This window comes from Scyliorhinus torazame, chromosome 5 (genome assembly GCF_047496885.1).
Source record: "Scyliorhinus torazame isolate Kashiwa2021f chromosome 5, sScyTor2.1, whole genome shotgun sequence".
NCBI classification, from domain to species: domain Eukaryota; kingdom Metazoa; phylum Chordata; class Chondrichthyes; order Carcharhiniformes; family Scyliorhinidae; genus Scyliorhinus; species Scyliorhinus torazame.
The window spans coordinates 78,621,101-78,648,853 of record NC_092711.1 but is presented as its reverse complement, the minus strand read 5'-3'; the positions used below and the strand labels follow the sequence as shown (position 1 = coordinate 78,648,853).

The window sequence follows — 27,753 nt, the reverse complement described above, 5'->3', positions numbered from 1 at the left end:
TCATATAAGACTCTGAAGGGTCAAAGCTAGTAGAATGCTTGCGCAGCAACTCAGGAGGAAGGAGGCGGCCAGAGAAATAGGCAGGGTAGTGGACGGTTTGGGGAACAGAGTGGATGACCCATCAGGACTGAACAAGGTGTTTCGAGAGTTTTACAGGAAGCTCTAAACCTCGGAACCCCCTGGGGAGCCGGAGGAGATGCAACATTTCTTAGACGGACTGACCTTCCCAAAAGTGGGTAGGGGGCTGGTAGATGGACGTGGGGCCACGATCAGAGCAGAGGAAGTGCTGGGGGGCTTGAAGGCCATGCAGTCAGGTAAATCCCTGAGGCCAGATGGATACCCAGTGGAGTTCTACAAAAAACTTCTCAGAGATAGTGAGGCCGGTGCTGACTCGGGTATTTAACGAGGCGAGGGACTCTACCCCCGACGATGTCACAGGCTACCATTTAGCTGATATTAAAACGGGATAAAGACCCGGAAGCGTGTGGGTCATACAGACCAATCTCCCTGATCAACGTCGACGCCAAGCTCCTGGCTAAGGTCTTGGCGTTTAGAATTGAGGACTGTGTCCCGGAGGTGATCGGGGAAGACCAAACAGGGTTTGTGAAAGGCAGGCAGCTGGTAGCCAACTTGAGAAGACTACTCAATGTGATCATGATGCCCCGGAGGGCAGAGAGGTAGAGGCAGTGGTGGCAATGGATGCCGAGAAGGCCTTTGACCGGGTGGAGTGGGACTATTTGTGGGTGGTACTCGGACGGTTTGGGTTCGGGGAGGGCTTTGTTGACTGGGTTAGACTATTGTACCAGGCCCCAAAAGCTAGCGTGAGGATGAATAGGACAACATCAGAGTACTTTAGAGTACACCGAGGGACCAGACAGGGATGCCCACTCTCCCCATTGCTGTTTGCATTGGCCATAGAACCTCTGGCGATTGCCATGAGAACTGCGAGGTGGTGGGGAAGGGAATGATTAGGGGAGGGGTGGAAAACAGGGTATCGCTGTACGCAGCCGACCTGCTCCTCTACGTATCGGACCCGCTGGCTGGGATAGACAGTATAGTAGGAATATTGAGAGAATTTGGCAGGTTTTCAGGGTACAAACTGAACATGGCTAAGAGTGAGATGGTTGTAGTGCAGGCGAGGGGCCAGGAGAACAGGTTGAAGGAGCCACCATTTAGGATGGTCGGGGAAAGTTTCCGATACTTAGGGAGACTGGTGGCACGAGACTGGGGCAGACTGCATAAGCTAAATTTGACTAGAGTGGTGGAACAGGTGAAGAGCAAGTTCAGGAGATGGAATGCACTCCCGCTATCACTTGCGGGGGCAGTGTAGACGGTACTGGGCGGCCAACATAACCATGGTAAGGAGTTGGATGGTGGGTTCAGGGTCTATTTGGGGGTGAGTAGAGGCAGCTTCCTGCAGGGGCACCAGTTTGGCAGCCCTGGCCAGGGCCTCCCATCGCTCCCGCCGGGTAGGTGCTCCACCAGCCCGGTAGTGGTGGCAGCCCTACGGATCTGGAGCCAGTGGACGAAGCATCTAGGGAAGGTGGGAGCATCGGTCTGGTCTCCAATACGCGACAACCACTGATTCGCCCCTGGGAGTATGGACGGTGGATTCCGGGCATGGTGGCGGGCGGGGGTGGGGAGAATGGGCGATATGTTCTTTGGGGGGAGCTTCTCGAGCATGAGAGCCTTGGACGAGAAATTCGGACTAGTAAGAGAGAATGACTTTCGGTACTTGCAAGTGTGTGACTTCATACGTAGACAGGTCCCAAAGGCGAGGAGATGGAGGAGGGGGGTATGGGCGGAAGCCCTGAGTAGGATAAATTCAACTGCAACATGTGCTAGGCTCAGCCTGATTCAGTTCAAGGTCGTACACCGGGCCCAAATGACGGTGGCCCGAATGAGTACATTTTTTGGGGTGGAGGACAAATGCACTAGGTGTGCGGGAGGGCCAGCGAATCATGTCCACATGTTCTGGGCATGCTCAAAACTTAGGAGATACTGGGAGGGATTTGCGGATGCCATGTCCCAGGTACTGAAAACTAGGGTGGTGATGAGTCCAGTGGTGGCAATTTTTGGGGTCTTGGAAGATCCGGGGGTCCAGGAAGAGGGGGAGGCCGACGTCTTGGCCTTTGCTTCCCTGGTAGCCCGGCGACGTATACTGCTGGCATGGAGGGACTCCAAGCCCCCAAAGACCGAAGCATGGCTCTCGGACATGTCGAGCTTTTTAGAGCTGGAAAAAATTAAGTTTGCCTTAAGAGGATCTGTATTAGGGTTCACCCGAAGGTGACAACCATTCATCAAATTCTTCGCGGGGAATTAAATGTCAGCAGGGGGGTGGGGGGGAGGGTTAGATTAGAGTAGAAACGAGGGATAAATAGGCGGGTACTATTTATGAGAGAGGATTGGTCTTTTGCACTATGTTTCTGCTTTGTGTTGATATTTGCACATTACTGTACACTGTAACTGGTTACAATGCCAAAAAATACTTCAATAAAATTGTTTATTAAAAAAACGACTATGAAGGGTCTTGACAAAACCGGATGTGTGGAGGATGATTCCTCTTGTCAGAATCTAGAGTCACTGAATATTTTTCAGCCGGATGTAGTATTTTATCGGTGGTGGGCGGCAATGTGGAATTATATTCCAATCTGATCAGCCATGATGGTATTGAATGGTGCAGCAAGCTCGAGGGGCTGAGTGGCCGCCTCCTGCTCCCAATTCCTGTGTCGCCCTGCCTCGTCCCCTTCTCCTTCCATTGGTCCGGTGCTACCGTCAATCATTGCCTCAACATTATGAGGTGTCAGGTGAGAGGTCAGTGTCGGGGGGCGGGATTTACAAATACCCAGTGCGGCCCCAGAGCCGAATGTGAATAAATTAACATTCTCCACTCTGTCTATCCGCCACTATTGGACATGCGCAATGTGACTTCGATTGTTGCATGGTGTGGACTCCGGTAGCCGCATGCGCAGTGTGGACTCCGACATCCGCATGCGCAGTGTGGACTCCGGCAGCCGCCGCCGGGAGATCATTTGGTTTCCGCGATTAGACAGAAACAGCCGCTTGTGGCCGGGTAATGGAGGTGGCCGAGTGGGTGCTGAGGCTTCATAAACACCCAGTGCAGGACTCAAAACCCAAATAAGACCCGATCGGTCCCGCGTTCGCACCAAATGGGGGCCGCGGCAGCCGAAAGGCCCGAAACCATTTCAACCAAATGTAATAATCTGCAGCAGGGCGCATGCGCGGTGCTCCCTGTCCTGTCAGCAGGAGGAGAGAATGCTGTGAATTTCTCTCCTGGACTGACAGGGATGGATTCTGCAAACCTCTTTTACAGGGGCTTAGAAGGGGAGGATTTGCACACAGAAAACTCAAATCAAGAGAAATGTTTGTCTCTTCTCAATGTTTGATCTTGGACTGACAGTGTGATGACTTCTGTTTACAGGACGTTGGAAGAGCAGAATTTGAAGACGGAAAACACAAAACAAACATCAGATCAAAATGTGACAGAGTCACTCGATTAATCGGAAACAAAATGTAAGTCTAGAACATAGAACATAGAAAATACAGCACAGAACAGGCCCTTCGGCCCACGATGTTGTGCCGAACCTTTGTCCTAGATTAATCATAGATTATCATTGAATTTACAGTGCAGAAGGAGGCCATTCGGCCCTTTGAGTCTGCACCGGCTCTTGGAAAGAGCACCCTACCCAAACTCAACACCTTCACCCAACACCAAGGGCAATTTGGACATTAAGGGCAATTTATCATTGGCCAATTCACCTAACCTGCACATCTTTGGATTGTGGGAGGAAACCGGAGCACCCGGAGGAAACCCACGCAGACACGGGGAGGACGTGCAGACTCCGCACAGTCAGTGACCCAAGCCGGAATCGAACCTGGGACCCTGGAGCTGTGAAGCAATTGTGCTATCCACAATGCTACCGTGCTGCCCTTGAGAACAAATAAATCTACACTATATCATTTAACCGTAATCCATGTACCTATCCAATAGCTGCTTGAAGGTCCCTAATGTTTCCGACTCAACTACTTCCACAGGCAGTGCATTCCATGCCCCCACTACTCTCTGGGTAAAGAACCTACCTCTGATATCCCTCCTATATCTTCCACCTTTCACCTTAAATTTATGTCCCCTTGTAATGGTTTGTTCCACCCGGGGAAAAAGTCTCTGTGGCAAAAATATTCAAACGTGTGTGACTGGAAACGGGGATGAGCAATATGGAGAGATGAAGTGAAATGAAAATCGCTTATTGTCACAAGTAGGCTTCAAATGAAGTAACTGTGAAAAGCCCCTAGTCGCCACATTCCGGTGCCTGTCGGGGAGGCTGGTACGGGAATTGAACCGTGCTGCTGGCCTGCCTTGGTCTGCTATAAAAGCCAGCGATTTAGCCCTGTGCTAAACCAGCCCCAGATCTGAAAAGAAAGGTGAGAATTTTAAATTGATTTGCTGTTTAACCAGGAGCCTGTGTTGATCAATGAGGACAGGGTGATGAGTGAGTGAATGGAAATTAGTGTAGAGGACAGAGGCAGCAGAGATTGGGATAAACTCAAGCTTATCACAGGTTGAATGTCGGAGGCTGGTCAAGAGTGTGCAGGAATAGTGAAGTCTCGAGGTAATAAAGGAGTCGATGAGAGTTTCACAAATCTGAGACAGGATCAAGTCCAGTGATGTGAATGAGACAGAAACTCCTTCGAGGAGCTGGCAGAGATTGTGGTCTGAAACTCAGCTGGCGGCTCTGAAGATGTTAAATGGACTGAAACGTTAACTCTGTTTCTTTCTGGACAGATACTGCCCAATCTATTGAGTTTATTCAGCATTTTCTATTCTTATTTCAGATTTTTAGAATCTGGTAGCACAATGGTTAGCACAGTTGCTTCACTGCTCCAAGGTCCCAGGTTTGATTCCCGGCGTGGGCCACTGTCTGTCTGAAGTTTGCATTTTCTCGCCATGTCTGCTCCCAGACTCCAAAGATATGCAGGTTAGGTGGATTGACTGTGCAAAATTGCCCTTAGTGTCCAAAAAGTTTAAGTGGGGTTCCTGGGTTAGAGGGATAGGGTGTCGGTGTTGGCTTAGGTAGGGTGCTCTTTCCAAGGGCTGGTGCAGATTTGATGGGCTGAATGGCCTCCTTCTGCACTGTAAATTCTATGACTGTATTTTGCTTTTATTTTAGTGAAGTATTTTCCCATGGTTATGAACAGCCTGGGTCAGCCTCGCACTGTTTTCATGGTGAAGTGATGGAGTCAGTGGGTCGGGAGTGGAGTTTGTCGTGGGAACTGAAGACAGTGACTCAGATCTTTCCATATTTAAATGGAGGACATTTCTGTTAACCTAGTACTGGATGTCAGACAAGTCAGGATGGTGTGACTTGGATTGTAACTTGAATATGATGCTGTTCACATACGCCTGCCACCCTGGTCTTTCGAGGTGGTGGAGGTTGATGGTTTGGGAGATTCTGTCAAAGTTCTGGCTGAGTTTTAGATATATACAATCCACTCCCTCATGCTGCTCCCACCTCTCTCTCTAAAGGCGAGTTGTCTTGCATCGGCCCAGACCACTGACTCTCTTCCCTGAAGGACATTAGTGAACTAGTAGAGTTTTTACAATAATCCAGCAGTTTTCATGGCCACTTTTCCCTGGTGCCGGCCCCACAAATGACCAGATTCATTCAGCTCAATTTCACAACATGCCTTTGTGTTTTTGTGGGCTCTCTCTCACTCCTTTTTCTCTGTTTTGAATTAATTTCTCAGGGTATTAGGAAAGCATTTGCAGCCAGGAATCTGAAACCAAACATCACATCAGGTCCTGACAGTTGTTCAATTTTTCATAACCTGAATATCATCGTATTTTGAAGATGGAAATAAAAAGCACAGTTCACAGTGAGGAGAAACCATGGAGATGTGGAGACTGTGGGAAGGGATTCATTTACCCGTCTACACTGGAAACTCATCGACGGACTCACACTGGGGAGAGGCCATTCACCTGCTCCACATGTGGGAAGGGATTCACTCAGTCATCCGACCTGCTGAGTCACCACCGAGTTCACAGTGGGGAGAGACTGTTCACCTGTTCTGTGTGTGGAAAGGGATTCACTCAATCATCCAACCTCCTGATACATCATCACCGAGTTCACACTGATGAGAGACATTTTAAATGCCCAGACTGTGGAAATGGCTATGTAAATTTCCAGGAACTGGTATACCATCAGCGTGTTCACACTGACGAGAGACCATTCAGATGCTCTCACTGTGGGACTGGGTTCAAGAGATCAGCTGCACTCACTATACACCAGCGCACTCATACTGGGGAGAGGCCGTTCACCTGCTCCGAGTGTGGGAAAGGATTTAATCAGTCTTCTTCACTGCGAACACACCAGCGGCTTCATGCCAATGAAAGACAATTTGTCTGCTCTGAGTGTGGGAAGGGATTCACAGATTCACCCAGCCTGGTGACACACCAGCGAGTTCACACTGTGGAGAGACCATTTAAATGCCCAGACTGTGGGAAGAGCTATAAAAGTTCTGGGGTTCTGATGCACCATCAACGTGGTCACACTGATGAGAGACCATTCAGATGCTCTCACTGTGGGGCAGGATTCAGGCGATTATTTGAGCTTGTTCTGCACCAGCGCACTCACACTGGGGAGAGGCCGTTCACCTGCTCCGAGTGTGGGAAGGGATTCAGTCAGTCATCCAATCTACTGAGACACCAGCGAGGTCACAAGCAACTACAGTGATGGAATTTGGTTGTTAATTACATCCAGGACAAAACCATGTTTTCTGGGGTCCAATTATCGGGTTTATATCTTGCTTACAGCCAAATAAACCAACTTTTTAGCATTGTATTAAGCAGTGTGTTGAGTCTTTTTCCTATCTCAAACATGAATTAGTTCCTTTTGAAGTGTTCTCCCTGTCCCATCTCTGAAATCCTCACCTCCAACAACAAGCGAGGAGCTGATGGAGCTTCTTTGTCACTGAGATTGAGACAATCTGACCAGCTGCCTCTGCTGCTTCCCTACCTCCCACTAACCCACCGCGGGCAGACTTTTGTTTCTGAGCCCTGAACTCACACCTTTCTCCAGTTTCTCTGCCATCTTCTCTCGTGCCCTCTCAGTGCTCATCTTGTCCATGAGACCCACATTCTGCTGTATTGACCCTATTCTCACTGAACTACTGATCACCCAACTTCCCTGTTTTACCTGATAATGTCAACGGGTCTCTCTCTTCTGGTACTGTCCCTCTCACCTTTAAATCCACCATCATCACCCATCTTAAAAAAGGATCTGTCCTCGGCCCCTCCTATTTCTTATCTATAAGCTGCCCCGAGGTGACATCATCCAAAAGCACCGTGTTAGTTTTCACATGTACACTGACAACACCCAGCTCTACCTCACCACCATCCCTCTCCATTCCTCCACTGTTACTCAATTATCAAACTGCTTATCCCACATCCAGAACTTCCTCCCATTAACCTTGGTCACAGCCATTATCTTCAGTCACCACTATAAATTCCATTCCCTAACTCCATCCCTATGAGGTAATACTGGGATACAGTTCCCTGTGTTTGTCAAGCCAGGAATGTTTATTTCTAAGCAAGAGAGACACACACACACAGCTATTCCTGTAATCAATGCATTTCTGAAGATTTTATTAGGTTACAAGATAGTGATTTCTTACAGATCTCCCCACCTTCAGGAGGGATCATCCTTATTGACGTCTCACAATCTGATTTCTGATTAACCCAGCTATTTCTAAACTACAAGCTTATTTTCCAAATTTCTTGTTACATTCCATAGATAATATTCTAAAGCTGCTGGAATGATCAGAATCAGCAACACAAACCCTTGAGCTGCCACCGAGAATAAATGTAAAATTTTTTCCAGTAAATTGCGATCATTATTGACTAGATTCATCCCCCCCGCCCCCGCACACCATCTCTCACAATTCTAAATTATTGGCATCGTAAACACACCTGGTTGAAACAAAGGTTCAGGAACTAACTTCAAAGATTCCCCGGTCCCTCTTCACCTGCATCCACATTGTGGATATTTTCCAAATCCAGATTTGAGATCTCTCTTCACTTTAATTTTACTCCCTCTGATAGATGCCAGTGTGTTTAATTCTGTCCTGATTGTTTTAAAGTCAGATTCTCTGTGCAAGATATGTCAATGTCTTGATAACTTAAAATGCTCTGTCATTTTTTAAAATAAATTTAGAGTAACCAATTATTTTTTTCCAATTAGGGGACAATTTAGGGTGACCAATCCACTTTCCCTGCACATCTTTGGGTTGTGGGGGTGAGACCCACGGAGAAAAGAGGGAGACTGTGCAAACTCCACACGGAGTGTGACCTGGGGCCGGGATCGAACCCGAGGCCAACACTGGATTTGCGCATGCTCCAAACTCCATCCGTACGCCTGCGCAGTGGTGTCTAACTAAGTAGCCGCACTGCGCATGCTCTACATTGCAATTCCCAACTGATTGACGCCATCTCCGGTCCAATAGGAAGAGGCGGCGGGGCTGGAGGACCGGGTGGGAGCGGCTGGTCCTCCAACTAATCAGAGTGAATGAGGGGCAGGGCTGAGCCTGGATCTCCCTCATTGGCTGAAACTCTGCATTTTGAAAGCAGACTTGTCTCAAACTCCAGGAGAAAACTGGACCTTTCTGTTTGTGGCTTTAAACAGATGAAACCCTGTGGGTGTGGAGCAAACATTTCAACATTTGTTACTGAAATGTGGCAGCAGGATGGAATAATTCACAGGCAATTTAAGGGCTGAGTTGGAGAGTTAACTGGGTAGAAAGCACATGTCACCATTAGAACTGGGAGAGTCCCTGGTTTCAATAAATTATCCGGCAGAAAGGTTGGGACAGGTGAGGAAGGTTAACAAGAACAAAGGAAGCTGGAAAAACTCAGGTGCTCTGCCAGCATCTACCGTGAAAGAAACAGAGTTAATGTTTCGAGACATGGAACCTTCGTCGGAACAGAGGAAGTTTAATACTGTTAATACGAATTCTGTATAGCATGCAAGACTTTTCACTGTAAACTAATACATGTGACAATAATAAATCAAATCAGCATTCAGAAAAGCATGAATGATAGATGAGGAACTGATCTTAAAGACAATCTCTTGTAGTTTGTCTGGAGGAGGATGTGATGAGTCAATTTTAATGGGGTTTTACATTTGTTCATGGGATGTGCACATTACTGGATAGACCAGCATTCATTGGCCAACCCAAATTGTCATTCAGGTGATGGGGGCTGCCTTCTTGAAGTGAAAATTTGAGGTTACTATCAGGTCACCCGTGATCTTATTAAATGGCAGGGCAGGGTTGAGGGGCTGAATGACCTACATCTGCTCCAATGTTTGTATGTTCACTGCAGTCCATGAAGCGGGGGGACACCCAAAGTGCTGTTAGGAAGGGAGTTCCAGGATTTTTACCCAATGGCAGTGATAGAACAGCGATATAATTCCAAATCAGGATTGTTTGTGACTAGGAGAACTTGCAGGCGGACGTGGTCCCATGTACCTGCTGCCCTTGTTCTTTAGGTGGTAGAGTTTATGCTAAATTGCCCTTTGTGTCCAAAGATGTGCTGGTTAGGGGGTAATGGGAGTTACAGGTATGGGATGGGGGAGTGGGAGGAGGGTGCTCTTCAGAATGTTGGTGCACACACGATGGGCTGAATGGCCTCCTCCTGCACTGTAGGAATTCTATGGTTCAATGGAAGGTAGAGGCCATGGGGTTGGAAGATGCTGTTGAAGGTTAAATGATGTACGTTTTCTATGATGTTAACAAATAATCAGATGAAAAAGTGGAACTCACATGAGGAAAAGGATTAGTGGCATCAAGATCAATGTATTGCTCGCAGAAATGATCCCTGTGACAGCAGATGTCCCATTGCTATTGGCAAGACCAATGTAAATATTTAAAATGGAGGCCATAGGTGTGTTGGAGGCACACAAGGAATTTGTGAACTATCTGAGGATAATAGTGAGGGGAAAGGCATCGAGTTGGAAAGCAGCAGACACTTCATGTTGTTCCAGGAGAAGAGGGGTCTGGTTGTGCAGATGGCAGGTTTGGCACAGCACACGGTCAGTCTGTGGATTGGATTTGTTTCTCACGTGTACCGAGGTACAGGGAAAAGTATTTTTCTGCGAGCAGCTCAGACAGATCATTAAGTACATGAAAAGAAAAAGAAAATACATAATAGGGCACCACAAGGTACTCAATGTAAATACATAACACCGGCATCGGGTGAAGCATAGAGGGTGTAGTGTTAATCAGGTCAGTCCATAAGAGGGTCGTTTAGGAGTCTGGTAACAGCGTGGTAGAAGCTGTTTTTGAATCTGTTCTTGTGTGTTCTCAGACTTTTGTAACTCCTGCCCAATGGAAGAAGTTGGAAGAGTGAGTAAGCCAAGTGGGAGGGGTCTTTGATTAAGCTGCCCGCTTTCCCCAGGCAGCGGGAGGTGTAGATATAGAATCAATGAATGGGAGGCAGGTTTGTGTGATGGACTGGGCTGTCTTCACGACTCTCTGACGTTTCTTGCGGTCTTGGGCTGAGCAAGGCCCTGTACAATTGCGGCAAGACATCCGTGCCCCTGTACATAAATCCTCTCGCTAAGAAGTCCAACAGACTATTTGCTTCTTTACTACCTGCTGTATCTGCAATGCTTACTGTCGGTGACTGGTGTACGAGGATACCCAGGTCTCGTTGCACGTTCTTCTCTCTTAATTTATAGCCACACAGATAATATTCCCGTACCAGCCTCCCCGAACAGGCACCGGAATGTGGCGACTAGGGGCTTTTCACAGTAACTTCATTTGAAGCCTACTTGTGACAATAAGCAATTTTTATTTTCATTTCACCTTCCTGTTTTTCCTACCAAACCTCACATTTATCCAAATTATACGAATCAGCCATTCATTTCCCCACTCGTCCAAATCACACTGAAGGATCTCTGCATCCTCCTGACAGCTCACCCTCCCACCCAACTTTGTGTCATCTGCAAATTTGGAGATATTACATTTTGTTCCCTCATCTAAATCATTGATGTATATCGTGAATAGCTGGGGTTCTAGAACCAATGCCTGCGGAACCCCACTGGTCACTGCCTGCCACTCGGTAAAAGACCTATTTGTTCCCTGACTGCCAACCAGTTTTCTGTCCATCTCAATACGGTACCCAGTCCAATGCGTTTTAATCTTACACGCCAATCTCTCATATGGACTTTGTTGAAAGCCTTCTGAAAGTCCAAATAAGCCACATGTACTGGCTCCCCTTAATCAGCTCTACTCGTTGCATCCTCAAAGAATTCCAGCAGATTTCTCAAGCATGAATTGCCTTTTGTAAATCCATGCTGACTCTGATGCTCCCACTGACTGTGAATCACTTTGGGATGTTCAGAGGGTGTGAAAGCTGTGAAATAAATACAAGAACTTTCACCTCCACATATATCCACAGGGGAGTTCTCCTGATGCAGTGTGGCCAACATTTGTGTTTCAACTGACACCCAAAGAAACACTGGATTAATCAGTCACTGGTCTGCTTGCTGTTTGTGGAACCTTAGTTTGCACAAACTGGCTGTGGTGAAACAATAACAACCTGTATTTATATAACACAATTAATGTAATAAAACATCCCAGGGTGTTTCAGCTAACTTGGAGAAAGTAGGCGGTCAGCAGTTTAGTCAGAGTGGGATCGAGGGAGAAGGCAGGTCTCATGGACAAGAGAATATAGAAGGAGCTAAAAGAGAGGAGAGAAACTGGACGATGATGCGAGTTCAGGGCTTGCACAAGCCGGACCTTTAGGATGCAGTTTGGCCCTGTGGGAAGGGAGAGAATCAGCAGGGGCAGCTGATTGACTGTCTCAATCTTAGTGACAAAGAAGCTCTTGGAGCTCCTCACACTTGTTGGAGGTGAGCATGGAGGAGACAGGGCAGAGGGAGAGCACCTATTTCACAAGTTGAGCCATTTGGCCCATTGGGTCTGCTCCACCATTCGATCATGGCCGATCTTATCCTGGCCGTAACTCCACCGTGCTGCCCATTCTCCAAAACCCATCACCAATTTAAAAACTGTCTAACTCCGCCTTAAATTTACTCACTGTCCCAGCATCCACTGCACTCTGGGGTAGCGAATTCCATTTCACAACCCTTTGGGAGAAGTAGTTTCTCCTCAACTCTGTTTTAAATTTGCTACCTCTTATCCTAAGACTCTGACCTCTCATTCTAGAGCTACAAAAGGAACAAACTTGTATGAGAGTTACTAAACCGGCTGCGGCCAAGGTCCTGAGGGGGTTTATGGATCAGATGTGGGGAGTGGATCCATGGAGATTTGCTAGGCCAGGGGCGAGGGAGTTCTCCTTTTCTCACGTGCACAAGGCTTATTCACGGATAGACTTTTTTGTGGTGAGCAGGGCGCTGATCCCGAGAGTAGAAGGGAAGGAGTATTCGGCCATCGCGATTTCGGATCACGCCCCACACTGGGTGGGGCTGGAGTTTGGGGAAGAGAGGGGCCACGCCCGTTGTGGCACATGGATGTGGGATTGTTGGCGGATGAGGAGGTCTGTGGGCGGATCCGGGGGTGTATACAGAGGTATATGGAGGCCACTGACAATGGGGAAGTCTCGGTGAGTGTGGTCTGGGAGGCGTTGAAGGCAGTGGTTAGAGGGGAGCTGATCTCCATCAGGGCTCACAGAGAAAAGCGGGAGAGGATGGAGAGGGAGGGATTGGTGGGGGAGATACTGAAGGTGGATAGGAGATACGTGGAATCCCCTGAGGGACTGCTGAAGGAGTTCCGGAGCCTCAAACGGAGTTTGACTTGCTGACCACAGGGAAAGCTGAGGCCCAGTGGAGGAAAATACAAGGAGCAGTGTACGAGTATGGGGAGAAGGCGAGTCGGATGCTGGCGCATCACCTGTGGAGGAAGGAGGCGGCTAGGGAAATTGGGGGAATCAGGGACAAGGTAGGAAATACGGTGTGGAGTCCAGCTAAAATAAATGAGGTCTTCAGGGACTTCTGTGAGAACTTGTATAAATCTGAGCCCCCGGAGGGGGGCCGGGGGTGTGTGTGTGTGGGTGCGGCGGTTCCGGGACCAATTGAGGTTTCAAGGGTGGAGGAGGAGCAGGTAGAGGGTTTGGGGGCCCGATCGGGATGGAGGAGCTGGTTAAGGGGTTGGGGAGTATGTAGGCGGGCAAGGCCCCAGGACCGGATGGGTTCCCGATTGAATTCTATAGGAAGTTCTCGGAACTGTTGGGCCCGTTGCTGTTGAGAACTTTTAATGAGGCGAGAGAGAAAGGAACTCTTCCCCCGATGATGTCACGAGCACTGATCTGGCTTATTTTCAAGCGGGACAAAGACCTGCTGCATTGTGGTTCGTACAGGCCGATTTCACTCCTCAAGCTGTTGGCGAAGGTCCTGGCCACTAGGATTGAGGATTATTTCCCGGGAGTGATACCTAAGGATCAGACGGGATTTGTGAAGGATAGGCAGTTGAATGCAAATGTGCAGAAGCTCCTGAATGTGATTATGATGCCCTCGGAGGCGGCGGGGTGGGGGGGGGGCAGGCAGAAGTGGTGGCGGCTATGGATACGGAGAAGGCCTTTGATCGGGTGGAGTGGGAGTACTTGTGGGAGGTGCTGGGTAGGTTTGGATTTGGGTTTATAGGGTGGATTAAATTGTTATACCTGGCCCCGATGGTGAGTGTGTCGACGAACCGGTTGAGGTGAGAGTACTTTAGACTATACCGTGGAATGAGGCAGGGGTGCCCCTGTCCCCCCTGCTGTTTGTCTTGGCGATTGAGCCATTGGCCATGGCGCTGAGGGAATCTAGAGCACCGCATCTCACTATATGTGGATGATTTGCTTTTGTCTATTACGGACCCGGTAGAGGGGATAGGGGAGGTTATACAGACCCTCAGGGAGTTTGGAGACTTCTCGGGGTAGAAAGCTTAATATTGGGAAGAGCGAGCTCTTTGTGATGCATGCGCGGGGCCAGGAAAAGAGGTTGGAGGAGCTGCCACTCAAGATGGTGGAGAGGAGTTTTCGGTATTTGGGTATTCAGGTGGCCAAGAGTTGGGAGGTCTTGCATAAGCTCAATCTGGCGCAGTTGGTGGACTAGATGAAGGAGGACTTTAGGAGGTGGGACATGCTACCGCTCTCCCTACGGGTAGGGTGCAGTCTGTCAAGATGACGGTCCTCCCTAGGTTCTTGTTTCAGTGCCTGCCCATCCTCATCCCCAAGGCCTTTTTCAAGCGAGTGAGCAAGAGTATTATGGGATTTGTGTGTGGGCCCCGAGGGTTAAGAGACTGTTCTTGGAGCCGAGTTGTGGGATAGCGATATTTGGGGTATCGGAAGATCCGGGAGTGCAGGAGTCGAAAGAGGCCGGAGTTCTGGCCTTTGCCTCCTTGGTAGTCCGGACAAGGCTCTTGTTAATGTGGAGGGACGAGAAGCCCCCAAGTGTGGAGGCTTGGGTCAATGACATGGCGGGGTTTCTTAGGTTGGAGAAGATAAAGTTTGCCTTGCGAGGGTCTTTGCAGTGGTTCTCCAGGCGGTGGCAACCGTTCCTCGACTTTCTCGCGGAGCGTTAGATGGAGGTCAGCAGCAGCAGCAAACCGGGAGGGGGGCTGGTGGGGGGCTGATTTATTTTCCTTTTTGAAAGGGGCGCTTGCCCTATTTTGTTTTGAGTTGGGTGTTAATCGTTTAGAGGTTAAGTTGTTCTGTTTGGTTGGCATGTTGCCCTTTTTTATTTGTATTATTTTCCCTTTTGGAGAGTTTTGTAAACTTATTGAAAAACTTTGAATAAATACATTTTTGAAAAAAATGAGAGTTACTAAAATATTCAGCACACTGTGTGTTGAAAATAAAGCTGATTTATTATTCATAGAGAAATATTTTAAAATATAAATTTAGTGTACCCAATTCATTTTTTCCAATTTAGGGGCAATTTAGCGAGGCCAATCCACCTACACTGCACATCTTTGGGTTGTGGGGGCGAAACCCACGCAAACATGGGGAGAATGTGCAAACTCCACACGGACAGTGACCCAGAGCCAGGATCTAACCTGGGACCTCAGCGCCGTGAGGCAGCAGTGCTAACCGCTGCACCACAGTGTTGCCCCTTTATACAGAAAATTAATCATTCTATCTGGGTTGGCCTTTATTAACATCAGCAGAAACAGATTCAATGAACATGGTTCAATCCTGGATGCGATTAACAACAAAATCCAGTCACTGTGGCTACTTGTGAATTTGCTGGTGACTCAGCAGGGTGGATGGCTGGGTGAATCCCTTCCCACACTGGGAACAGGTGAAATGCCTCTCCCCAGTGTGGACTCTCCTATGTTTCTGCAGGGTGGATGAATCAATAAATCCCTTCCCACACACAGTGCAGGTGAATGGCCTCTCCCCAGTGTGAATCCGCTGGTGAACAGTAAGTTGAGAAGCTCGTCTGAACCCAGTCCCACAGTCAGAGCACCTGAACGGCCTCTCGTCGGTGTGAGAACGCTGATGGAGCATCAGGTTCCCAGCACTTTTATAGCATTTGCCGCAGTCTGGACATTTAAAAGGTCTCTCGCCAGTGTGAACTCGTTGGTGTGTCAGCAGCATGAATGAGTGTTTGAATTTCTTCCCACACTTGGAGCAGGTGAACGGCTTCTCCCCAGTGTGAACGCGCTGGTGTGCAGTGAGTTCAGAAGATCGCCTGAACCCAGTCCCACAGTCAGAGCACCTGAACGGTCTCTCGTCAGTGTGAACACGTTGATGGGATATCAGTTCCCAGGAACTTTTAAAGCACTTCCCACAGTCTGAACATTTAAAAGGTCTCTCCCCAGTATGAACACGTTGATGGCGTATTAGCTCCAGGGAACCTTTATAACACTTCTCACAGTCTGGGCATTTGAACGGTTTTGTGTCTGTGTGAACCTGCTGGTGTCTCTGCAGGTGCTGAGACCGAGTAAATCCTTTCCCACATTCAGAGCAGGCGAATGGCCTCTCCCCTGTGTGAACTCGCCGGTGTCGCAGCAGTCCTGATGATTCAGTGAATTCCTTCCCACACTCTGAGCAGGAGAAAGGCCTCTCCCCAGTATGAACTCGCTGGTGTGTCTGCAGACTGGATAACCGAGTGAATCTCTTCCCACACTTTGAGCAATTGAACGGTCTCTCTCCAGTGTGAACTCGCTGATGTACAGTGAGGTCAGACGATCGCCTGAACCCAGTCCCGCGGTGAGAGCACCTGAACGGTCTCTCATCAGTGTGAACACGTTGATGGGACATCAGTTCCCAGGAACTTTTGAAGCAGGTTTATGGTTTCTCCACTGTGTGAACTTGCTGGTGTGCAGTGAGATCTGGTGATGAATTTAACCTCTTTCCACAGGATTTGCAGTTGGGGCATCTGAAAAGTCTCTCTCCAGTGTGAACTCGCAGGGTGAATGACCGAGTGAATTCCTTCCCACAGGACGAGAAGTGGTCTCTCCCTTCTGTTACTGCACCGATGAGTTTCCAGCAGAGACAGGGACCCGAATTCCTCCACACAGTCCACACATTTCTCAAAACATCTGATGATATTCAGATCCTGATGTGATGTTTGGTTTGAGTTTTCCACCCACAAATCCTCTTCTTCTAATCCTCTGTGAAATTGACTTAAAACAGAAAATAGGGAGTGAGAGAGAGCGCACAAAAATTCAAAGGCAGGTTGTGAAATTGAGTTGAATCAATCTGGTCATTTGTGGGGCCAGCACTACCTAAACATGACCATGAAAATGGCTGGATTATTGTAAAAACCGAACTGTTTCATTAATGTCCTTCAGGGAAGGGAACCTGCCTCCCAGTCTGGACCTCCACAAAACTCGGACCCCTATTGGATCATAAGAAATAGGAACAGCAGTAAAATATTCGGCCCATCGGGTCTGCTCTGTTAATTACTACGATCATAGATGGCTTTGGTCTATTAACTCCACTTTTCTGCATCTCCTCAACTCCCCTTACCCCCTGAGAGATCAAAACTCTCCATCTCAGCCTGAAGTATATTCAATGATGGAGCATCCACAACCCTCTGGGATAGACAATTCTACGTGACGAGAGAGAAAAAATGTGAGAGAAGTGGGAGAGAAAAAGATTGAGAGGTGGGAGAGAGACAAGTGGTTGGGAAAGACAGGGTATAATGGAGAGATATTTTATAGATGTTAAACTGAACCACCATTTGACAATCTCCCAAACCCTCAACATCCACCACATAGAAGGGTCAGTCTAGCAAGCGAATATGAACAACATCATCTCCAAGATCCCGATCAGGTCAAACACCATCCGATCTGTCTGATGTCCAATACTGCATGAGCACACATTTCCTCCAGTTTAATATTGGGAAGACCAAAGCTGTTGTCTTTAGTTCCCAGTATAAACCACACTCCCGAGCCAATGACCCCATTCTTCTCCCTGGGAACTTTCTAAGGACAAACTAAACTATTCACAACAATTCCCAAACTGAGATTCTGACCAGATATTCACATCATCACCAAGACCACCTATTTCTGCTTCAGTTAAATTGCTCAATTCCACTCTGCTGCTGAAACCATCACACATTCTTTTATTACCTCTAGATTTAACAATCCTAAAGCACTCCCAGTCGGCCTCCCACATTCAACCTCCCTGTATTCTGGAGGTCATCAAAATCTTTGCTGCCTATGTGCTTAGTCACACCAAGTCGTGTTCCGCCCCTGTGCTCGCTGACCTACAAAGGCTCCAGTTTAAGAAATCACTCCATCCTTGGTGTCCATTCCCCAGTTTCCAAGCCTATAAACGCTGGAATTTCCTCCCTAATCCTCTCCCCTCTATCTTCTTTTCCTACTTTAAAATATTCCGTAAATTCTATATCCTTGGCCAAACCTTTGACAATCAGTCCTCATGTGTCCCTACATACTTCTGTGCCAAATGTTGCTTTATAAAATTCCCATGAAACACCTTGGAATGTTCCATTACATGAATGATACGATATAAACACACATTGTATGAGACAAATATTGCTGTTCCTTCAACATTGTTGCATGAATAACCTGTAACTACCTATCGAACAACACTGTGAGAGCAACGTCTGCAGCAGTTCAAGAAGATCAGTCATCAACTTCTCCACAGGGAACGGGATAATGAATATTTGCAGCTGGTCCTGTGAGTGAAAGCACAGGGGAGTGGGACTAACTGCTTTGTTCTGGCAGAGAACTGGCACTAACAGGAAGGCTAAGCAGTCTTCTTCTGTAATAGTAAGAAGTCTTACAACACCAGGTTAAAGTCTAGCAGGTTTGTTTCGATATCACTAGCTTTTGGAGCGCTGCACCTTCCTCAGGTGAATCTTCTGTAATGTAATCATTCAATGATTCTACGACTTAACGAACAAGAGACAAACATTGGAAGCCAGGTACTAACTTCTGGAATTCATGGCAAATGCCCCAAATAAAGATGGCGCAGCACATGCGCTATGCTGCCCATTGCCCCCTACAAAGATGGCGGCCGCATTGCTCGCTGTTATCTAAAGATGGCGGCTGCAACATCGGTCCCAACAAAGGGCCTCGATGTTTTTATTTGCGGATGAGGCCTTCGTCCGGTGTTTATGAAACCTTCTATTCCTGCACCAAGTGTTCATGAAGCCTCCCTCCTCACACGCCGGCTGCATTTAACCTCACTCACCCGCTATCTTAATTAGTTCATCTCTGCCTGCAGCTCCTGCACATCCCATCCGAACACTTCCAACACCCGCACTGCGCATACTCCAGTGAGAGACACTGCGCATACTCCAGTAAGAGAGACACTGCGCCTGCGCAATGGTCTTCTGGACTGAAGCTGGGGCATAGTCACCCTCTCGGTGAATGCTGGGTAACCGCATCGCCATGGGCAAGCCCCATTGTCCAATATAAAATCATCCATCGCCGATTACGATTTCAGAGATAGATATAAAACAATTAAGTCAGCTGATACAGCATCCGAGCGAATGGGATCTGCTCCATAGTTCTAGCCTAGATTTGATTAAAAGCAGAGTTGGTCAGATGCCAACTCATTTGAACCTCAGCAGACAATGTGAACAGGTGTCTCTTTTCTCACAAAGAGAATATTAAAACATCACCTTCGCACTAAGAAGCAGTGACTGTATATTAATTGCTTTGGACTTTCAAAGCTCAAGTGTTAACAGGTAGAAAAATTGAATAAATCTATTTGCATATATGAAGTTCCATGGTTAAAGAAAAGCAAAATACTGCGGATACAATAAATATGAAATAAAAATAGAAAATGATGCCAATACTCAGAATTTGTACAACTTCCAGGTCAAACCTTAAATTGAAGTGATGTGTCACAGCTTTAGCATGAAGAAACTGGTGGGCATCAATATGATTCACAGCAATGGCATCTGCAGTAAATGCAGCACCAGGAATATCAGCTCAGAGTTGTTGAGCTGTCGCCTGAACTATAGAAATTAGACTGGGGAAGGAGAAAGTTTCCTGGATAATTTGATCCAGAAAGTCGTAAATTACATAATTTATGATTTAATCTATGGTCAGGGTTAGGAGGATCATAGAATCCTACAGGAGGCCATTCGGCCCATCGAGTCTACACCACCCCTCTGAAAGAGAATCACACCTCGGCCCAAATCCCACACTATCCCCGTAATCCCACCTAGGGCCAATTCAGCATAGCCAATCCACCTTATACATGCACATCTGGGACTGGTTTAGTACAGTGGGCAACCCGCTGGCTTGTAATGCAGAACAAGGCAGCAGCATGGGTAAAACAGAAATCAAACATTCCCATTTGGTTCCAGGCATTCGCAGATTTTATTAGTTTCTTCTCCATTTTGACCCATTATAAAGTGCCTGATGTTTTCTCATTTCAAAATGATCCCAAATCCAAATAACAGTGTTTGCTCCTTAGTTTTATAGAACAGTACAGCACAGAACAGGCCCTTCGGCCCTCGATGTTGTGCTCAGCAATGAAAACCAAAAATCCCTGCAATTGGTTTGTCCAGTCCTTGAAGATGCACTGAAAACCTTCAAGGACCCAGGTTCATTAAATTGCCGTCTAAACAGTTTTTGGTGACGTCTCGCAACACCACACACACGACCACTCAGAGTTCCCCAGCTTTACTACTACTGAAGAGGAAGCTGAGAACGACATCTGATCAACATGTCCCCCGAGACGTCTGAGATAGTGGAACACAATCAGCAGTCACAAACCTGAAGAGAAGGTAATCCCAAAAGGCACTCGATTGTACAAGGAGAGCAAGTATTTGTGCACAGCTGTACTACCAGCGAGAAGTGGGTTCCTGCAACTGTATTGGCAATACCATAATAATCATGGGGGACTTCAACATGCAGGTGGACTGGGAAAATCAGGTTGTTAGCAGATCCCAAGAAAGGGAATTTTTGGAGCAACTTGTGGTAGAGCCCACTGGGGAACAAGCAATTCTGGATTTGGTGATGTGTAATGAGGCAGACCTGATTAGGGAACTTAAGGTGAAGGAACCCTTAGGGGGCAGTGACCACAATATGATAGAATTTACCCTGCAGTTTGAGAGGGAGAAGCTGGAATCAGGTGTAACGGTACTACAATTGAACAAAGGTAACTACAAAGACATGAGAGAGGAGCTGGCCAGAGTTGATTGGAAGGGTAGCCTAGCACGGAAGACAGTGGAACAGCAATGGCAAGAGTTTGGGGGGATTATTCGGGAGGCACAACTGAAATTTTGTTCATGTTTAGTTTATTTCTCGACAGCTCGTGTGGTCGAAACCCAGGGCCACCCTGACTGTTTTATAGCTCGCTTTTTAAAATGAACATTTGATTATCCTCCAAAGCTTCAAATACATTTGCTTGAAATTTCCCAAAACATGACCATGGGCCTGTGGATTACTGGTCTAGTTGGAGGACAATATCACTACGCTATCACCTCCCCATATAAAACCTTTCGTCCATGTTGTCACCAGAGTGTTGTTGGGTTGAAATTAGAATCAATCACTTCAAAATCACTTTCCTGTCTAAAATTATTATTTCTCTCTCAAAGGCCTGGTGCAACATTTACTCAGACAAACCAACGACAATTGGTTTATGTATCCAACTGAATCAGGGTTATAAATGTTTTGTTTTAAAACCCGTGCTGGAGTCTTGTTCTGAGCAGAGATCACAGGCTTGTCCTATAATTGTCAGCCAGCAAGCTGCTGTGAAAGCTTTATTCAGGATAGATTGAGCGTGAGCTTTTGCCATAACATATAATGACTTTCTTGAGATTTAAAAGATTAATACATGGTTATTTCTTGAGGTCGATTCCATTCCCGTGCTGAGGAGATTTCTGTACCAGACAGGAGGGATAGCATTTGGAGACTCTCGATTCTCGACCAATTCCCATTCACTGTTGGATAATGGAGGTGTCACTGTGTGTAATGTACAACTTAGTAAGAATTGTCAGCAAGGTTAATCAGCACTTTCTAATTGAAGATGCTAATCAGTGGCACATTTCAGTGGCACATTTCAGACACTGAAATGTAGAGTTCTTACCAAAAGTCAATTCAGGAATTACCTGATCAGCGTTTCTGAATTCTGGGGAAAGATCAGACAGCAGTTGTGAAAGGGGCACCACAGCCCCGTGTACGCAATCGGCTGTAGATCCCCAATATTAAACTCTGGTCCAGTTATTAACTTTTATTTCTTTATTCTTTAAGGGGATGTGGGCATCACTGGCAAGGCCAGCATTTGTTGCCCATTCCTAATTCCCCTTGAACTGAGTGACCTCGAGGCCCATTTCAGAGGGAAGTTAAGTGGCAACCACATTGGTGTTGATCTGGAGTTGCATGTTGGCCAGATCAGATAAGGATGGCAGCTTTCCTGAAAGGACATTAGCGAACCAAATTTGTTTAAAAAAAAAAAATCGATGCTGGGTTCATTGTCATCATTGACTGAGACTAGCTTTCCAGATTTTGTAACTGAATTTATATTATCTCAGCTACTGCTGAATGTAGAGATGCAGTCTTAGAATCAGAATGGTGACGCCACAGAAGGGGGCCATTTGGCCCATCGAGTCCATGCAAGAGCATGTGTGGGAATTTGAACCTATGTCCTCAGAGAATTAACCTGGGCCTCTGGATTACTAATCTAGTGACATTACAACAACACCACCATCTCCCCTGAATAACCTTGAACATCAGCAGAAACAAACTCGAACTGTCGGAATGAACATTGTTCAGTGTGATTAACAGCAGCATTAACAACAGAATCCAACTTCACTTGTGAACTTGCTCATGTGTCAGCAGGTTGGCTAACTGAGTGAATCCCTTCCCACACTCAAGGCAACCAAATGCCCTCTTCCCAGTGTGAACCCTCTGGTGTGTCAGCAGGGCAGATGACTGAGCAAATCTCTTCTCACACACAGAACAGGTGAATGGCCTTCCGCCAGTGTGGATTCGCTGGTGTATCAGCAGCTGAGATGACTGAGTGAATCCATTCCCACACAGGGAGCAGATGAATGGTTTCTCCCTGGTGTGACCTCGCTGGTGCAGTGAGGGCGAATGACTGCCTGAAATTCGTTCCACAGAATGAGCAGCTGAACCGCTTTTCCAGTGTGTGAATTCTCTGGTGTGACTGGAAGATGAATAATGCAGTGAATCCACCCCCCCCCCCCCCCCCCCCAACACACACTGAGCAGGTGAATGGCCTCTCTCCAGTGTGACTGGCGATGAGTTTCCAGCTCCGATGGGTAATTGAATTCCTTCTCACAGTCCCCACATTTCCACGGTTTCCCCATGGTGTGGCTGCGCTTGTGTCTCGACAGGCCGGATGAATGGCTGAAGCCTCGTCCATGCACTGAACATGTGTAGGGTTTCTCACTCTGGTGAACGGTGCGTTTTCGCTCCATGTTCAAATTCCAATGATAGGTGTCAATAAATGGAGCAGCTGTCAGATCTTGAAATGATGTTTCTGATGTCTGACTGCAAATCCTCTCCTAATATCCTGTGGAATTGATTTTATAAATAAAACAAGGATGATAGAACTGTAAAGAGGCCTGTAAATCCCCGTCCCACACACTCTCCCTCCTCCTTGGGCTGAAATCCAAACCCATCTCACCATCTGCACCATTTATTTCCTCCACTCCCAGTTTTCTCCCTCCCTCTCCTCTGCCTGGGTTCAGTTCTCCAGCTCCTGTCCGCAAACTGACAATAAAATCAGTGGGTCTTATTGGGGGTTTGGGGCCTCCAGCGGGTGTTTCTGAATCTTCCCCGCCCACCTGCCAAGGTTTCCTTCCTTACCAGAGATCAGAGTCCTCATTGATTTGAGTGCAAGGTGTAAGCTCTTATTTATTGTCCCCCCTCCCCCATCCTCTGATGTGAACCATCCTCCAGTGGCTGAAGCAGGATGGTGACCGTTAACCGCTTCCACTGGGCAGAAGATACGAAACTCTGAGAACACACACCAACAGATTCAAAAACAGCTTCTTCCCCATTGTTACCAGCCTCCTGAATGGCCCTCTTATGGACTGAACTGATCTCGCTATGCATCTTCTCTATTCTTGTAGCACTGTACTCCATGTGCTTCACCCATTGTCCAGGTGTATGTATATACGTTGTGTATTTATTGTATGCCCTATGTTTTCCATGTATAGAAAGATCTGCCTGGACTATACACATGACAATACTTTTCACTGTACCTCGGTACATGTGACAATAAATCTAAATCTACACAGTGTCAAAGACTATTTCCCAAAGTCACCGATTTACTTTGGCAAAACTTGAACTTTCTTCTTTTATTGCACAGAAATTATTGCAGTGTTTTGGGGAAGATGTTGAAGGCACAAGCATGATATGTTGGAATGATTCCCTTAATATGGAGAGTATTAATGCTTCTGTGAATTGCTTCAAATTTTTATAAACATAGTGAATGTGCTCTATAAATGCAAGTAGTTACTGTTGATTATGGATGCTCCTTGTTTGCCATTCCAGGCAGAAAACACAAGGATACACTCACTCTGCAAAAAGACTATTCACCAGCTAATTGTGGATTCACGGGGTCATCCATTTACTGACACAATAACACAGAAACATTGGAGAGGGACCATTCAGATATTACACATGTCCAAAGGGGTTCACTCACCATTTCCAATTGTTAACCCTCCAATTTTCAAAGACGAAAGGATTTAATTCATGATTGGCTGTGCAAATATTTTGCACAGGGAAAAGCTTCATTTGTTAACCCCCGTTTACTGACCATTAATGAGTTTACATCTGTTCATCGTCGTTGGTTCTGATATTGTTGCTGTTACAATAACCAGGATGGAATTATGGTGTAGATCCCTTGAGATTCTGTACTAATTCATTCATTTTATATCCTGGCCCACTGGCTCTCAGTAAGATCATTAACTTGTTTTTTAATCTCTCCATTCAGCATAAAAAATCACTATAAACTAATGGAGACATTCAATGACGGGACTATTACACAGCATTCCCCGCTGTGGCGAATATCCCCGATCCACAGCACAGGAGACCAGAGCGCAGGAGGAGAGAATATTCTGAATTATACTGGAATTTGAGGAACATAAAGACCAGGATTGAACGGCGGAGCAGACTCGATGGGCCGAATGGCCCAATTCTGCTCCTATTTCTTATGTTCTTTTGATCTCTATTCTTCACTGATCCTCAATCCCCTTCTTTCCTGTAAATAATGGAAGGAACGTGCACTTCGTTTTATCTACAGTTTTGGTTATTGACACTCATGCCCACGTCTCCATCTCAATACAATAAAATATCAGTGTAAACGAATGGAGACTGCCAATGGCGATATATATACCCAACATGCCCCGCGATGGAGAATATCCCCCATCCATACAGAAGAGACCAATGCGCAGGCGCAGTGCCAGTGATGGCGATGACCAGAATCTTGTTTGTTTCGGCCTGCGCCAGGTCAGAGGCGGCGAAGGTGCGGAGGGAGCGACGGAGCCGGTGGGTAGAGGAGGACTACATTGTAAATACTTTGTGAATTACCTAATACCCGAATAGGAAGCTCCTGGTGCTGCCTTTGTAGCGGCCTGTTCAACCTCTCAATGACCGGCCCGGGTTAACAAGGACAATGGTGTCCTGTCAGCAGGAGGAGAGAATGTTGTGAATTTCTCTCCTGGATTGACAGGGATGGATTCTGGAAACTTCTTTTACAGGGGTTTAGAAAGGGAGGATTTACACACAGAAATCTCAAACCAAGAGACATGTTTGTCTCATTTGAATTTCTATCCTGGACCAACAGTGACGGTTTGCTTAAGCATAGAGATTGAAACGATTAGAGAAGATTGGCTAGTTGGGGTTTTTCATTTAGAAAAAGGAAAATTTGCAATCCCCTGATGAAGGTCTTCAAAATTTATGAATGAATTGCAGGAATAGATGTGGGGAGACTGTTTCAATTTGTGGGAGGTTCCTAAACTAGAGACATGAATACAAGATAGGTACTGACAAATCCACAGGGAAATAAGCAGAAATGTGTTTCCTCAGAGTGGTTAGAATGTGTGTCAAAAAGCTGAAGATTCTTTCAAATGGAAACTACATGAGAAAATTAGAGCGATGAAGATAAACAGATAAACTGATGAGATTGGATGAGGCAGGTGGAATTGGATGAAGATAGGAGAAGCTTAATCACTAGGAGAAGCTCATTGAGCCAAATAACCTATTTATGTTTCATTTTCCAGGGTATTTGAACGGGAGGATTTGTAGACAGGAAATCTTATCATAGAATCATAGAATTTACAGTGCAGAAGGAGGCCATTCAGCCCATCGAGTCTGCACCGGCCCTTGGAAAGAGCACCCCACTTAAGCCCACACATCGAACCTATCCCCGTTACCCAGTAACACCACCTAACTTTTTTTGGACACCAAGGGCTATTTAGCATAGCCAATCCACCTAACCTGCACATCTTTGTACTGTGGGAGGAAACCGGAGCACCCAGAGGAAATCCACGCAGACATGGGGAGAACGTGCAGACTCCACACAGGCAGTGACCCAAGCCGGGAATCGAACCTGGGACCCTGGAGCTGTGAAGCAACTGTGCTAACCACTGTGCTACCGTGCTGCCTGAGGACCAGAATATCATCAGCCTTTGAATGTGGAAGGAGAATGTTATTTCTGTCTGTGGGAAAGGATTTGAAAGAACGGAGTGACTGCAAAAGCACTGAGATACACACACACTGAGCGAGAGTGTCCCAGTGAGCTGACTGTGGAAAGAGCTTTAACCAGTTATACAGCCTGAAACAAACATCACACCATTTACAGTGGGGGTAAACTATACAAGTGATCTGTGTGTAAACAAGACGCAAAGTGATCATCCAACCTGGAGAGACAACGGCAGCATGGATAAACCGTGGAAATGTAGGGACTGTGGGAAGGGATTCACTTATCCATCCACACTGCAAATTCATCAATGCAATCACACTGGAGAAAGACTCTTCATCTGCTCTGTGTGTGGGAAGGGATTCATTAATTCATCTGACTTTCTGACACACCAGTGGGGTTACACAGGGGAGAGACCATTTATCTGATCCGAATGTTGTAACGGATATGCTCGCTCATCCCACCTTCTGATACACAAGCAATTTCACATTGGGGAAAGACCGTACACTTGCTCTGTTTGTGAGAAAGGTTTCACAAATTCATCTGATCTTCGAACACACAAGCAAGCTCATGCTGGGGAGAGGCCATTCACCTGTTCCATCTGTGGTAAGAAATTCACTCGGTCATCACTCCTCACTGCGCACCAACGTGTTCATACTAACAATAGACCATTTAAATGTTCTGACTGTGAGAAGAGCTTTAAAAGCAGATGTGAAATGCTGACACACCAATGTGCACACACTGGGGAGAGACCGTTCACCTGCTCTGAATGTGGGAAGGGATTCGCCTGTTCATCCAACTTTCTGAGACACCAGCGAGTTCACACTGGTGAGAGGTTGTTTACCTGCTGTAAGTGTGGGAAGGGATTTGCTCAGTTAAACAACCTGGTTAGACACCAGTGAGTTCACGAGTGACTGCAGGAGTTGAATTCTGCTGTTATTGCTGCTGTTAACCACGTCCCGGACTAAACCATGTTCATTTTGACTTTTGGTGTTTCTGCTGATGTTAATAATTATAAGTGCTTAGTACTCTTGTTATTTCTCAAATAAATCAGCTTTGTGTTAAACCCATTGTTGTAGATTTTTGTCTTTGCTACCTTAGTGTTTAACATCACCTGGCAGGAACTCAGAAAGGACGATCTGGGGGAGGTTCGTACAGCAGGAAGAGAATTTAAGTCTGGGCACAATCCAGGAGATGATGGTCATCTACAACTTGTTTCTAATGGAAAAACCTAACACAGTATTTATATGGGCAGCACAGTAGCACAGTGGTTAGCACTGTGGCTTCACAACTCCAGGGTCCCAGGTTCGATTCTGGCTTGGGTATCTGTGCGGAGTCTGCATGTTCTCCCTGTGTCTGTGTGGGTTTCGGCCGGTGCTCCGGTTTACTCCCACATTCTCAATTCTCCCTCTGTGTACCCAAACAACGCCCGAATATGGCGACTAGGGGCTTTCCACAGTAACTTTTTGCAGTGTTATTGTAAGCCTACCTGTGACAATAATAAAGATTATTATTATATTCAATCTAGTTTTTGGATTTTTCATTTTGTACAGTTTACACGGTCTCCGTGATAGCACTTAGCTCCTCGGGGGCCTCTGCATATCTCCTGCCTACCCTTAGGATCTCCC

The 27,753-nt window shown here is 46.7% G+C and overlaps 1 protein-coding gene and 2 long non-coding RNA genes across 4 annotated transcripts; 2 read left to right on the top strand and 1 right to left on the bottom strand.

Moving 5' to 3' along the window:
• Positions 1 to 3,001: 3,001 nt before the first annotated feature.
• On the top strand, positions 3,002 to 6,860 carry LOC140421452 (uncharacterized). The gene is made up of 3 exons (XR_011946786.1): positions 3,002 to 3,216; positions 3,443 to 3,534; positions 5,767 to 6,860. It is a non-coding gene; the product is annotated as an uncharacterized lncRNA (long non-coding RNA).
• Positions 6,861 to 14,865: 8,005 nt separating this feature from the next.
• Positions 14,866 to 18,770, bottom strand: LOC140421425 (uncharacterized). 2 transcript variants are annotated; one of them, XM_072506123.1, is made up of 2 exons: positions 18,689 to 18,770; positions 14,866 to 16,650 (listed from the first exon to the last, which is right to left on the bottom strand). In XM_072506123.1, the coding sequence occupies exon 2, from the start codon at positions 16,283 to 16,285 to the stop codon at positions 15,251 to 15,253; it is 1,035 nt and encodes a 344-aa protein (XP_072362224.1). In that variant the 5' UTR covers positions 16,286 to 16,650; positions 18,689 to 18,770; the 3' UTR covers positions 14,866 to 15,250. The 2 variants fall into 2 exon arrangements, with proteins under 2 accessions (XP_072362224.1, XP_072362225.1); XM_072506124.1 differs by having other exon boundaries at positions 18,071 to 18,748.
• A 6,111-nt stretch (positions 18,771 to 24,881) lies between these two features.
• On the top strand, positions 24,882 to 27,191 carry LOC140421465 (uncharacterized). The gene is made up of 2 exons (XR_011946799.1): positions 24,882 to 24,972; positions 25,707 to 27,191. It is a non-coding gene; the product is annotated as an uncharacterized lncRNA (long non-coding RNA).
• The last annotated feature ends 562 nt before the right edge of the window (positions 27,192 to 27,753 follow it).

Excerpts from the sequence above, each read along its gene's own strand:
- LOC140421425 (XM_072506123.1), bottom strand. The coding sequence starts at position 16,285 with ATGTCCCATCAACGTGTTCACACTGATGAGAGACCGTTCAGGTGCTCT.